Source organism: Anolis sagrei, chromosome 3 (genome assembly GCF_037176765.1).
Source record: "Anolis sagrei isolate rAnoSag1 chromosome 3, rAnoSag1.mat, whole genome shotgun sequence".
NCBI lineage: Eukaryota > Metazoa > Chordata > Lepidosauria > Squamata > Dactyloidae > Anolis > Anolis sagrei.
The window spans coordinates 52,491,385-52,504,198 of record NC_090023.1 but is presented as its reverse complement, the minus strand read 5'-3'; the positions used below and the strand labels follow the sequence as shown (position 1 = coordinate 52,504,198).

Sequence of the window (12,814 nt, the reverse complement as noted above, 5' to 3'; positions counted from 1 at the left end):
CCTCCTGGTGTTTTCCTTGCTTGACCTTGGAACTCATGGCATGGAGGTGTTCTGGTGTCTCGAATATACCAGACATGGATCCATGATACTTCCCCTCAGAACACCAACTACCTCTTGAGAAATTTCAGGTTTTTAAAAAAGGAGGTTTCTATTGACAGTGTTTCCACTTTTGCAGGAGTCCTGCACCCCTAATCCCTGCAAAGGTGATGGGCCTATTCTGTAACATCAGCCAAGAGCCGAAATCAGAACTATAGAATGTATACGTGTGACTTTGCAAAGTCACTACAGATATCAGCAGCAGCATCCCCACTCACCCCATATAAAACAGAGGCTTTAAAATAATCAGGTACACTGAATATAACATTGAATGAAATATCTACAGTTCAACATAGTGACCACACAATATGATTTTATTAAAAAAGACAATTTATTTTCAATGTAAAAAACACATTACACAGCTTCATTGTAACTGTCCAACTCCTACCTTCCAAAGCTGTGCTTAACACAATTTTAAAAGCTTCCAGAGCTGTGCCTAAAACCTTTCTTCAAAAGCAAACAAATAGATTTCCTGTCTTTTACACAGCACACTGTTGAAACAATGCCAGATTCATGTTCCAAGTGTCCTGAATTCTCAACAGTGAGCTGGAAGCATGGAGAGAGACCAATCAGGATTGACACAAGCCCTTAGAATACTTGACTGTTGATTCCATGACTGCAACTCTGACAAACACTGCTGAACATCTAACTGAATTCCATGCAACTCGTTCTCTAACAAAAACACCAGAGAGAGTTAACACAAAACAGAGTAACCAATGTTTTCTGGAGACAGAAATCCTATTTAAAAAGAGGAATAATATAAAATTGGCACAATTGGAAGGAGAGCACTGGAGTGGTACTACTTCAACATTTAATTAAGTACAGGGCATGAAGCATCACCATAATCCAAAGAGAGCAGTTGTAACATATGGTCCAAATTCGGTTTAAAAGAAAATGACTTCTGCATCTAGGAAGAGTGGGCAATGACTTGAGGAACAGGAAACCTGCTAGCAAAAGCAAGGAATCCCTGAACCAAAATGACCCTGAGTTTCTTTCCACAGAGAGACAATGCTAGTGTGCAACAAGTGCTAAAGGAAAACTAAACTTTCCTGCTCTCCACATTCCATAATTATTGCATTTAAATATTTCTGTTTTGCTTAGTCTTCCAAATGTGAAAAGACAATGACACTAAATGTAAGTATGAATGAAAGAAAAAAATTGTGCTTTAGTTAGTTATTTATTTTCCCTATATTTTGTTTTTTAAAAAACAGGGCTTTCAATGTGGAAAAACAACTGAAAACATACATACTTTATAATGTGAAATGATAATACACATGTCTTGATGGGTTGTATGTCAGAGGAAGTGAAGGAAGCCAACTATGAGAATGATCTAAAGGACAAGTGCAAGACATCTCCCTAGAGGACATAATGTTGTGTTCAACCACACAAAATGCTCGTGTTTACTAAGTCTTCTGGAAGATTTCAACCACATTTAATTCTACACACTTTAAAACCGAGGTGGACAACTGTGTCCTTCCAGATATTTGGGGACTACTATTTCTGTTCAATCACTCAGTATTGCTCATTAGACATGGCTGATGTTGTAATCTTAAGACATCTTTAGGGACATTACTGTCAAGCCCTACTTTACAAGTCTGTAGTTTTTAAGGGCATTCCTACAGCTGTCAAAATCAAAGTTCATCTAGGAGCCCTCAAATATCCACCAAATTAAAGCTTCCAAACCTAGCTATATTCACAGTCTTATGTCCATTTGATAATACGAGCACAGGGTAGCACCAGAGTACACCAAGACCACAATAAATGAAATTTGATAGAAAATGTATAACTAAAGAAATTTCTTTAGTGTGGTAACTGTCTGAAGCTTCCCAAAAGTTATATAAACTATTAGAATTAGCCTAAAACTCTAGTCCATGTACTTAATGCCAGGATATATTTTTTAAAAAAACTCATAAATACACACTGGAGTCAATGTAAGCTCAATGGAAAACCATTTACCAATTTGTGCACATTCTGCACATCTTCCAGTGAATATGCAAAATGGACAGCATAAAGAATAATTTTCATATACTTGCAGAGTTGATATGAGTAACATTCTACATACCTCTATGTATATTTGCAAAGTTATCTCTTCAACTGACATCAACAAATATACCTGGAAGCTCAACTGACATTTACTCTTCAACATTAAGCATAGTACAGAAGAAAGGTTACTTGCTCTTTACTTCAATTTCCACTCTTAGTTTGCTTCAAGTCATGCATGTTTAATGCATAATGTTTTCCATAAAAAGCCTGTGTTCTGACTTCTTATTGCTTAGAAATACCAACTGTGCTGGAACTGCCAGACATCACAGGGTCAGCTCTTTGGATCCAGGACAAGGGTATGTGGAAGACAGGATCTAGAACTCTCTACTACAGAACCAAAGAGACCCATGATGACAATTGATCACCACCCCACAGAATGGGCAAAGGACTAACTGCAGTATGTAGCCTTTGGCATTGTAGCATTTGCAAAGAAACATCCAGGAAAAGGGTATTCTTTTCTAAAGGAATCCATCCCTTTTTATCCCTCCTCACCCTGAGAGTTACAGTTGCATAAACTGACTCATGACTGCTATGGGGTCGAGGAACAATAACTTCAAACTACAAGAAATGATATTCCACCTGAACATTAGGAATAACTTCCTAACTGTGAGAGCTGTTCAGCAGTGGAACTCTGCCCCAGAGTGTGGTGGAGGCTCCTTCTTTGGAGGCTTTTAAACAGAGGCTGGATGGACATCTGTCAGGGGTGCTTTGAGTGCGATGTTCCTGCTTCTTGACAGGGGGTTGGACTCAATGGCCCACAAGGTCTCTTGCAACTCTATGTCAAACTCCAACTGTTAGCCCAGAACTCCAATATAAGTTCCCTAATAGCAAGCTTGTTTGCTAGTTAATGCAGGTCACGGTAACAACGTATCTCATGGCTCACAATGTAATGGCAGCTACAAATAAATCACTTTAGGGATGAGGAGGATTTCCACCGATATTCTAGTCACTGAGCTAAATGACCCAGTGATTTGTACAAGAATATCTAGCAGATTCTGTCCATTTGCTAGAGATGACATGCGGATTAAACAAAATCCAACAGCACAGTGGGCAGAAGTGGTAAATCTAGCAGTATTTTTATAAGACTGTTGATAACAGCCATACTAGAGAGACCCACCTCTTACCAGAATAATAATGATGGTGGTGATGATGATGATGATACACAATGGAAAGGGTGGGACACTGTAAACCATGGCTTGTATTGCTGTCCACTTTCTAAGAAATTGGTTTTCAAGAATGCTAAACCAGCACACTTTTTAAAGTTAGGGCTCCTGAGACTAGAATCCAAGTTTCAGTTACTCATCAGATTTCCAACTAGATACATCTAGAATAGACTATGGGAATGTTTCTTTTCTTCTCTAGAAATATCAACAAGAGGCCAACTAGTTATAAGGGATGGTGTTTTTTTTTTCCAACACTCTTCCAATTCTATCTTTCTATTAAATAACAAGGGGAAAATATTTAATACGTATGCCTTGAAAGTGAGCCTTGTCTAAAGGTCTGCTGGAAGGACACTGTGGAACACTTTGCCTGTGAAAGAACTATCCCCATAATATGTGCCATTGGAAGAAGAGCTAAAGGTTAAAAAATACAACATGTGTCCTCAGTGTGAAACATTGGTAGAAAAAGATGCAGCTCTAGATCCAGGACAAGATCAAAGGGTTTTGTTGTCAGGGCATTTTGGTTCAACACACTCAAATCTGAGTAGCCTCAGGCCTTCCAAAGTCCCTTCCCTCCTGAAAAATGTGTATCCACCTCCCATTTGTTTAGTCCATCTCCATAGACATCAGTCGGCGTCTCTCTCGCCTGGTTTCTTGAACTTCCTTCTTGCAACACCAACGGGAAGTGCAGTAGCCAATCAGACAGGATAGGAGTCCAATTACTGTAGACAGGCCAACACCAATCAACAGTGGGAATTTGAAAGCATTCAGCACTGGGTGAGGGAGAAAAGAAAAAGAACACTGTTACATGTAGTCACCAGAGACAGAGAAAACCCTTCTTTGATGCACGAACGAAGGGAGAATATTCCCCTTAGTATCTGTTTAAAACATTGCCTTTTCATTCCTTAATTTCTTGTTATTTGAAATTGACTAGGAAAGACTGAGACAGAAAGAAAGCAAGAGTTCACAAAAGTATTAATGCAGTTCCTCAGTTAAGAAAGACCTGAAATTTTGAATCTGCCAGGTATTGCTATCAATCATTAGAGTGAAGCATTTGCCTGAATTTTAAGATAGGAAGCATGTAAGAAAGCTTCTGAGTGAAGAGTTGTTTGGATTGCCATCAAATTCCCATTTCAATCTCTTTTGAAAAGACAAATAAAGAAACTACTGAATTGCCCAAAAGACCAAGACTCAAACTGTCATCCGTGAAAGTAGTCTGGAACAACGAGGTCTCTGGAGAATGAAAAGTACACCACTCCATATGATGAAACAGGCTAGTTGAATGTTATTTCTTGCCAATCTAGAGAAATTCAACAAGCATGTTTCTTATAAGTTACATTATAAGAATGCATGCTATATATCATCATGCACATGCATTCTAGTAAATGCAGCTACTTTCCTGTGGAACCTGATTTTGGTAATACAAGATGGGGAAGACTATCAGATAAATCAGCAGAAATTAGTACACTAAAATGAAATGTGTAAATTAGCTCTCAATGACAATTGAAGATACCATGAGAAAGACTGTGGAGGCATTCTTACCATCCATTTTCACAGTTACAAGAATTGGTTTGGATTTGATCTCCATCTCTTGTTGCCAGACACCTGCAGCTGACTGCACCCAAGGTGTCACCAAACAGTAGTGGTTGCCAAAGTCTTGGTCCTCACAGCCATGAAGTCTAAGTCGAAACTCCAGGGGAGCAATTCTCTCCAAGCTGACATCACTACTTCCATTTCTTCTGGCCTGGATCACTATTCCTTTTCTATCCAACGAAGCTAGAAAGACAGGATCTCTATCCATTGCAATGGAACGCATGGCAAACCAGGATACATCAAAAGACATGTCATCTGAAATTGAGAATATTATACAAAAAATAAAATAAAGGTAAGAGTATCATGAAAGTCAACAGTTAAAATGTGTTCGTCTACAGAGTCAAGGAAATACAGAGATTGCTCTTGATATTTATGATGCAATGCTTACTAAGCAACACAGACTTAATCATATTGAACAATACAAAACCTCCAATTTGCGGGAACATTTTTCAATAACTTCAGTTCTCAGAGTGTCAGATACAGAGAAAATGAATTATTGAAGTAAAAGAGCTCTATTTGCAGCAGCAATGATTTTGGAACTCTAGTTAAAACATGCTTAAATCCAAAAAACTCACTGTCACCAAAATATGCCCTAAACAATGTTTTAATATTATCATACCAACTCTTTTCCTGCTCTGATCTTTTTAACTTGAACTGTATTTTTCTTACTCCAACATTATGCTAGTAGACTACTCCACCCATATTGCATCCTTTACAGAAAAATCCTATACATTCATTCTCAATCTTTTACACACACACTCTTTGGAGCAACATATAACTGTGCTCTTCCTACCTAAGCCTGTCATATATTCCTATTGCAAGAGTTATCCGGAAAGTAAGGTTACAAGGCACGTAGCTCTCGCAGGGAATTTTCTTGGGGGAAGTTGGTATCACTGCCATGCAGCAGGAAGCCAGCGGAAGCAAATGAGCAGTGCCAGTTGTCAGTAGCTCATCAACTGGCATTGTGGTGAAGGTTAGAGATGAGCGTCCTCATTCTGTTTCCCTCCAAGTGTGAAGTTCGCGCTGTAATATGCTACCTAAATGCTAAGGGTATGAATGCCGCTGCGATTAATAACGAAATTGTTTCAGTTTATTGAGCGAATATAATGTCAGGATAGCATGACAAAATGAGAATGGAATATATTGTGAGACCACGAAGAAACTTTGCAGAGCTTTTCAAAACAAACGTTGTGGTATGCTGACTCCCGGAGTTTGTCTCCTTCATGACAATGCTCGTGCAACACAAGAGTTGCTGACTTCATTTGGTAGGGATGTTTTAAGCCACCCCTCTCACAGCCCCGATCTAGCACCCAGTGACAATAATCTGTTTACTAAATTGAAGGAACACCTTGCTGGAAAACAGTTTTCCAACGATGACGAGGTGAAAATCGAAGTGATGAACTGGCTGAGAAAGGCAGAGGGAAACTTCTATGACACACGCATCCAAAAATCTGCCCCATGAATGACAAAATGTATTGAACTGAATGGTGATTATGTGGAAAAATAATGTAATACCTATGCTACAATCCATGTTAGTTTTATTAAGATATTCATTCTTTGTATTTTAAAAATTGTAACCTTACTCTCCTGATAATCCTTGTAGCATTCCCAAACTTATGCCATCATTTCATATTTTCTTGCCCCATAAAGAACAGCTCCAATGTATCATACCCAGTAATCAAGGCAAGAAGGTATAGGAAGCAAAACCAGAAATCTGAGACAGAAGAGCAGTCTCCACTAAGAAAAATGACTTAACTATAGTTGCCTAATCTCTGTTGATCAGAACTTATTAGAATTGCACTGAACCGAAGATTGCAATCTAACAGCAACTTAAAGTTTGAATAGTCAAGTGCTCCAAGTGCCCAAACACATTACCTAGCTGTAATACAGATAGTGATCCCATAATCCAAGTATTATTATCCCATATATTACAGGTGGAAAGGATGGAAGGCTGAGATTAGGCTGCATGTGCCTTTTACCTGAGACTAGCTGCCGAGTTCATGATTACTGAGCCTTTGAGTCATATACATATTCTTTGAGATTTCTACTCTATTCACTGAGCGAAGGAAGACACTTTTGAACTGTGGTGGTGTTGGAGGAAAATTCTGAGAGTGCCTTGGACCGCAAGAAGATCAAACCAGTCCATACTCCAGGAAATAAAGCCCAACTGCTCACTGGAGGGAAGGATATTAGAGGCAAAGTTGAAGTACTTTGGCTACATAATGAGAAGACAGGAAAGCTTGGAGAAGACAATGATGCTGGGGAAAATGGAAGGAAAAAGGAAGAGGGGGCGACCAAGGGCAAGATGGATGGATGGTATCCTTGAAATGACTGGCTTGATTCTGAAGGAGCTGGGGGTGGCCACGGCCAACAGTGAGCTCTGGCGTGGGCTGATCTATAAAGTCAAGAAGATTTGGAAATGACTGAACGAATAAACAACAACACTCTATTCTCTTCCTCTGGGCACAGGGGAAAGAGGAAGTTGAATATAGTGCAGAACTGTGTGTGCCACAATCCACCCAAAAACAAATGATTACAGGAACCACGTAAGGTTTTGAAATAAGGTGTGAGAGACATTGTTTTTAAATTGATTTTAAAATATGCGCCTCCAGTGTAGTCAAGATCTGTTGCTGTGGCCCTTCAAGTAGTTTCTGCCTTGTGGCAATCTACTATCTCAATTGCCCAAACTCATCCAGTGGGTTTCAATGGCTGAGCGGAGATTCAAATCCTGGTCTCCAGAGTTGTAGTCCAACACTTAATCCACCATAGCATGGTAGCTCTTTTGTATTCAAGATAAAGTACACTATTTTTTAAAAAAAATAAAACACTTTAAACTGTGGTGTTTTACTTTTAAGTGCCTAAACACCATAGTGTTAAGTTGCCAAAAGTCTGTCTTGGCCATATAAACTTACCTGATCTTTTCTTTTGAAGCCACATTTCATGCAACCCCATAAAATGAAGTGATATAGGTGGGAAATGAACTTTTTTTCTGTACTAGCACCATAGGTAGGAAACAACATCCCCAGAGTTTTGGCCAGAGATTATCCTTGGTTGCCAGGCAAGTTCATTTATGCTCCACCAGGCGTTTTGAATAACTCATGCAGAATGGGCTTTTTCATTTTAATTTTTTTGTTTTGTACTTCTTAGGTTCCTATGAGTTTTGTTCCTTATTTGCATGCATGTGGCTTTTGGTGTTTGGCTTATTTTGCATTTAAATTACTTTTATGTTTGTTTATTGTAAGCCATCTGCAAAAAAATTGTGTTATGAGGCACACACAAATGCCATGCAAAAAAGAAATTGCATTTGTTGTGATTGCTCACATGGGTGTTGCTGGGATATCGCAGGTGTGATCTGCAAGATGGTATGTACACACAATGCCCTCCATTCATCCTTAAATGGCACTCCTGAAAGTTATGGAACATTGGCTTCCTGCTGGTTTATAAAAGGCAAACAATAACACTCCCCTAATATAAAGGCAATTTAAAAATGAGCACATCCCCTTGAAGGCACTGAGGCAGTCATCTTCCTGTGTCATTGCAAGACTTGTTCCCCTGCCTAATGCAGACCACCTTTTACCTACATATGTACTTTAGATGTGTGTTATCAGCAACAAATGCCTTACACCAATTTCACTAAGGCGTTAATCTTTTGAGTGTCTTTGCACTGACTTCCACCTCTAACACTAGATGACAGACAGTCAGAGTCCATCAGTATATTCTGTGCCATTCCGTGCAATGTGCAAGATTATAATAAATCCATTAGCAGGTCTGCACTTTTAACCTCATTAGGCTGGTAGCTGAGGATGCAATTTAATTATTCTAGTCATCTTCTAGTGAAGGTCTGTGTGCACCCCACTGCCAACCAAAAAAATAAGCATAAAACTTTGCCCCAAAATTTCTAGCATATTAACACATAAGACATCTACTGGACTCCAAACATTGCAACAACCATCTGCAAATGTGGACAGGACGGGTCTCTGATGGATGAAGGGCTGTAAAAGCAATTGCTCCATCTCTTAAGATCAGAAGCTTGCTATTAATACATTGAAATAACATGAGATTCTTTTTAAAATTACCTAGACTTGTGGAAAAGTGCTCATGCAAAAAACACAAATATGGCAAAAGAATCCCAAGCAGATGTATTTCTGTGTTGTTGAAGGCTTTTGTGGCCAGAATCACTTGGTTGCTGTGAGTTTTCAGGGCTGTATGTCCATGTTCCAGAAGCATTCTCTCCTGATGTTTTGCCCACATCTATGGCAGGCATTCTCAGAGGTTGTGAGGATCTCACAACCTCTGAGGATGCCTGCAATGTGAGTGGAATGTCAGGAGAGAATGCTTCTGGAACATGGCCATACAGCCTGGAAAACTCACAGCAACCTAGACGTATTTCTGTTTTTTGTTACCTTTAATGCTGTTATATGTCAATCTGGCAGCCAACAATAACATATAAAGTAAATTCTTAAAAATAAAACACAATATCAAGAAACTATAGAACAGATAGTTGAAATTATATTTTAAAACACTAGAGAACATAAAGCTGCTATTCTCTTTACTACTCACATCTACACAGTATGCATACCTCAGTTAAAAAAGTGCTGTAGATATGTCCTTGGAGATCACCATAAAATCAGTGACAGAGGCATAAATAATGTAGAAAGAATAGAGATACCACAAAAAGAAAAGCAGTTCAACATATTTCAGCAAACTTTTTTTAAAAAAAACTAACAATAAGCACAAGTGCAATGAAATTTATTCATTTATTTAGAGCATTTTTATCCCGCCTTTCTCAGCCCGAAGGCGACTCAAGGTGGCAAAACAAACAGGTAAGATATACAAAAGTAAACAAGAACATGTTGAACCTTCTAAAGATCACTTGAAGGTTTTTCCAACATACATACAATTTTTTTTTCTTTCACCATTATCTTATGATTTCTATCTTTGTCCTAAAGTTATGCTTTTTAAAAACATGTGAATGGTATGTTTAACGAAATGGCATGGCAAGTTTATCTGCTTCCTCTGTTTCCCTCCATTTAATTGTTCATATACATTCAGTAAGGGATTCTGGAGGCAGCTGCTCTTCATCTTGCCTGTTATAGGCAGGCACACATGGTTTTATCTGAAGTGACTATAGCAGAATCCCATTGTTCCCAATGCAAGCTTTGTTGCATTGTTCATTGCAAACATGCTGCAAAGAGATTTCAGCTAAACATTATGGGAAAATTCCTGTTGGTAAAGAGCTATTCAATATGAAATATGATGTCTTAAGAGTGTGAAGGAGTCTCCTTCTCTGGAAGTGTTTAAAAAGAGGCTGGATGACTATCTATTTGGACTGCTTTGACTGTGTATTCCTGCATAACAAAGCGTTACACTGGATGACCCTTATAGTCTCTTCCAACTCTAGGATTCTAATTTGCTACAACCCAGCACTAAATATGTCTGTGTTTCTCCAGCCTTACTATGCCATCCTCTCAGTGCTGATACTGCTTAAAAACCTGCAGCTTAAGAGTATACTATGTGGGCATAAAAAGCCTTTATATATATATAAAAAGAGTTTTATTGTCAGAGGATTTGCTAATAAATGCGTAAAAGATTCTCTAAATAGATTTAGAAAGGGTTGCAACAGGGCAGGATACTAAGATTACCACGTTTTTTAGAGTATCATGCGGAATACAATTCATCAAGTTGCCAAGGGCACAAATACTATAAAGGTAGTGTGCCGAAAGAGAGAATCAGGGGAAGAGGCGTAGATTTCTGTTATAATGCAGAGAACTATATAGACTCCTATATTGGTTTCTTATTTAGCACAAATTGCTAGGCTTGGATGTTATTTCATGCCACGAGTTACGGTAATTTGTCTTAAGCCATTTATTGATTGCCCTTCTACACTTGCGTTATCTTGCTTTTGGTTACACATCAAAAAAGTACCATAAGCAAGCATTCTTCCAAAGCCTTGGGCCCTAATAGGATTATTTTTATTGGATAGCCTGCATCATCTGTACAATCCCTGAATCCACTGTAGCTGAAGGGAAGCCAATTAAAGTAAGTATGCAAGTTTTTAAAGTCATGTGAGCAGCCAATCGGTGGAACTGCCCAAGTCCCATTACCAGGATATCCAACAGATGGGAACCATCCATCTTCACCCAGATGAGTTATCATTGTCGGTAACCAGAGGGAGGGAAGCGTCCCAGATATTTTACTCCCAGTCCCTGAAGGCATTCATTACCCACATTTCTATCCATCTCATTTCTAGGCTCTATATTTCTGACTTGATCCAATTACAACAGAACACTCCAAGAGACTTAGCTCATATGGAAGATGAGCATGTCTTAACCTACAATATCATCTGTCTACAATGTAGGTTTCCCCATTCCACACTCTATTCCCACTTGCTTACAAAAATGGGATTTACATATTGGAAAACAAAGCCTTTCTCATCATTTTTATGTGAAAGTTTACCATTTTCCAACATAACCTAAATTTATGAATATAGCCTAAATTTATGAAACCTTGCTTTCATTTTGCATAAAAGGATACTGCAGCAAGTTAATAAAGCAGTACCACTGTGATCTTGTGAGTACCCGAAAGCCCCTGTTTTCCTACATTTAGTGAGCTAATACATACAGCTGTACTTTTCACTCAAGTCTGAAATCCAGCTTCCCAATTAATAGACTCTTTTCTTAAACTGTTTTTAAGGGTCAAAAATTGATCAGAGTAGGTGCTATTCATGTGTATTGCTCCAGGAAACCTTGCAGTTTATAATATATCAACATAATATATTACAAACTGTATTATACACACTCGCAACAGACCTAAATTACAGTAATACGAACACAGCCTGCTGAAAATGTAAAGAAAAAGATGGATCATATTTCCACATGTGGTGGACGTGTGACAGAGTGAAAGATATTGGAAAGGAATACAGAAAGAAATACAAAAAAATTCTAGAGACCCAGATCTCCTGGAAACTAGAAATATTTCTGTTAGGGAAAAATGAGATGGAAGTAGAAAAGAATACAGATAAACTACTATTTTTGATGACTATGGCAGCGAGAATATGCTATGCAAAATTGTGGAAACAAAAAGAAATACCTGATGGTTGACGAAGATATTAAGAGATTAGAAACATGAACAGGCTCACTTTCCTTATGTCAAAGAACAAAGGAATAAAAATGAAGGAAACGGACTGGAAAAAAATACTGAATACTTCAAACAAAGAAACAGGAAGATTTTGATCTTGTAGAGAAGAAACAGACAAGATATAGAGGGAGAAGGGAAGGAAGGAAGGAGGGAGAGAGAGATGAAAAGAGAAACAGAAACAGAAAAGGAAAGGGAAAGATCTCATGAAGATACCTGGAAGTAAAAAAAAACACCTCTATCTATCTATCTATCTATTTATCTATCATCATCATTATCATCATTATTTCTTTTCTACTATTACACATCCTTATTAAAGTATCTATTTATCTATTTAATTACACCCTCCTGGGCTTTTTTTTTCCTGTCCTTTCTCCCATTCCCTCTCTTTTTCCACTTTTTTCTCACTTTTTACTATCTATTGATTCTTCCATGTTAGATTTGACTATATGATTGATACTTTTATTTTTATTGTACTTATAAACTCTAATAATGATTATTTTTTAAAAAACATAATGTATTCAACCATTTATGTCACTTTAATCCCACATTGTGCTGATCTTATCCTTCATACAATTCTTGTAGATATGGATCACTTTTAAGATATCAGTCCCATATATTTGGTGGATATCTTGCTAGCTTGGAAACTGGAGAAGTGGCACAAAAATAGAAGTAACAATAAAAAAGCAGCAGACACAAGCAAGATGCAGTGAAATCTAATAGAAGCACTGGTTGGATTTGATATAATTCTTATACTAATGGACTCTAAAGAGAGATGGCTGGAGGCA

At 38.1% G+C, this 12,814-nt stretch overlaps 1 protein-coding gene across 2 annotated transcripts in view; it reads right to left on the bottom strand.

Moving 5' to 3' along the window:
• Window positions 1–408: 408 nt before the first annotated feature.
• PTGFRN (prostaglandin F2 receptor inhibitor) overlaps window positions 409–12,814 on the bottom strand; it is a 112,011-nt gene continuing 99,605 nt past the window's right edge. For both annotated transcript variants that reach the window (XM_060770573.2, XM_060770574.2), the window contains 2 exons: window positions 4,842–5,147; window positions 409–4,072 (listed from right to left, as the gene is read on the bottom strand). In XM_060770573.2, coding sequence (XP_060626556.2) covers window positions 3,906–4,072; window positions 4,842–5,147 — 473 coding nt within the window. In that variant the 3' untranslated portion in view covers window positions 409–3,905. The remainder of the gene's footprint in view (window positions 4,073–4,841; window positions 5,148–12,814) is intronic.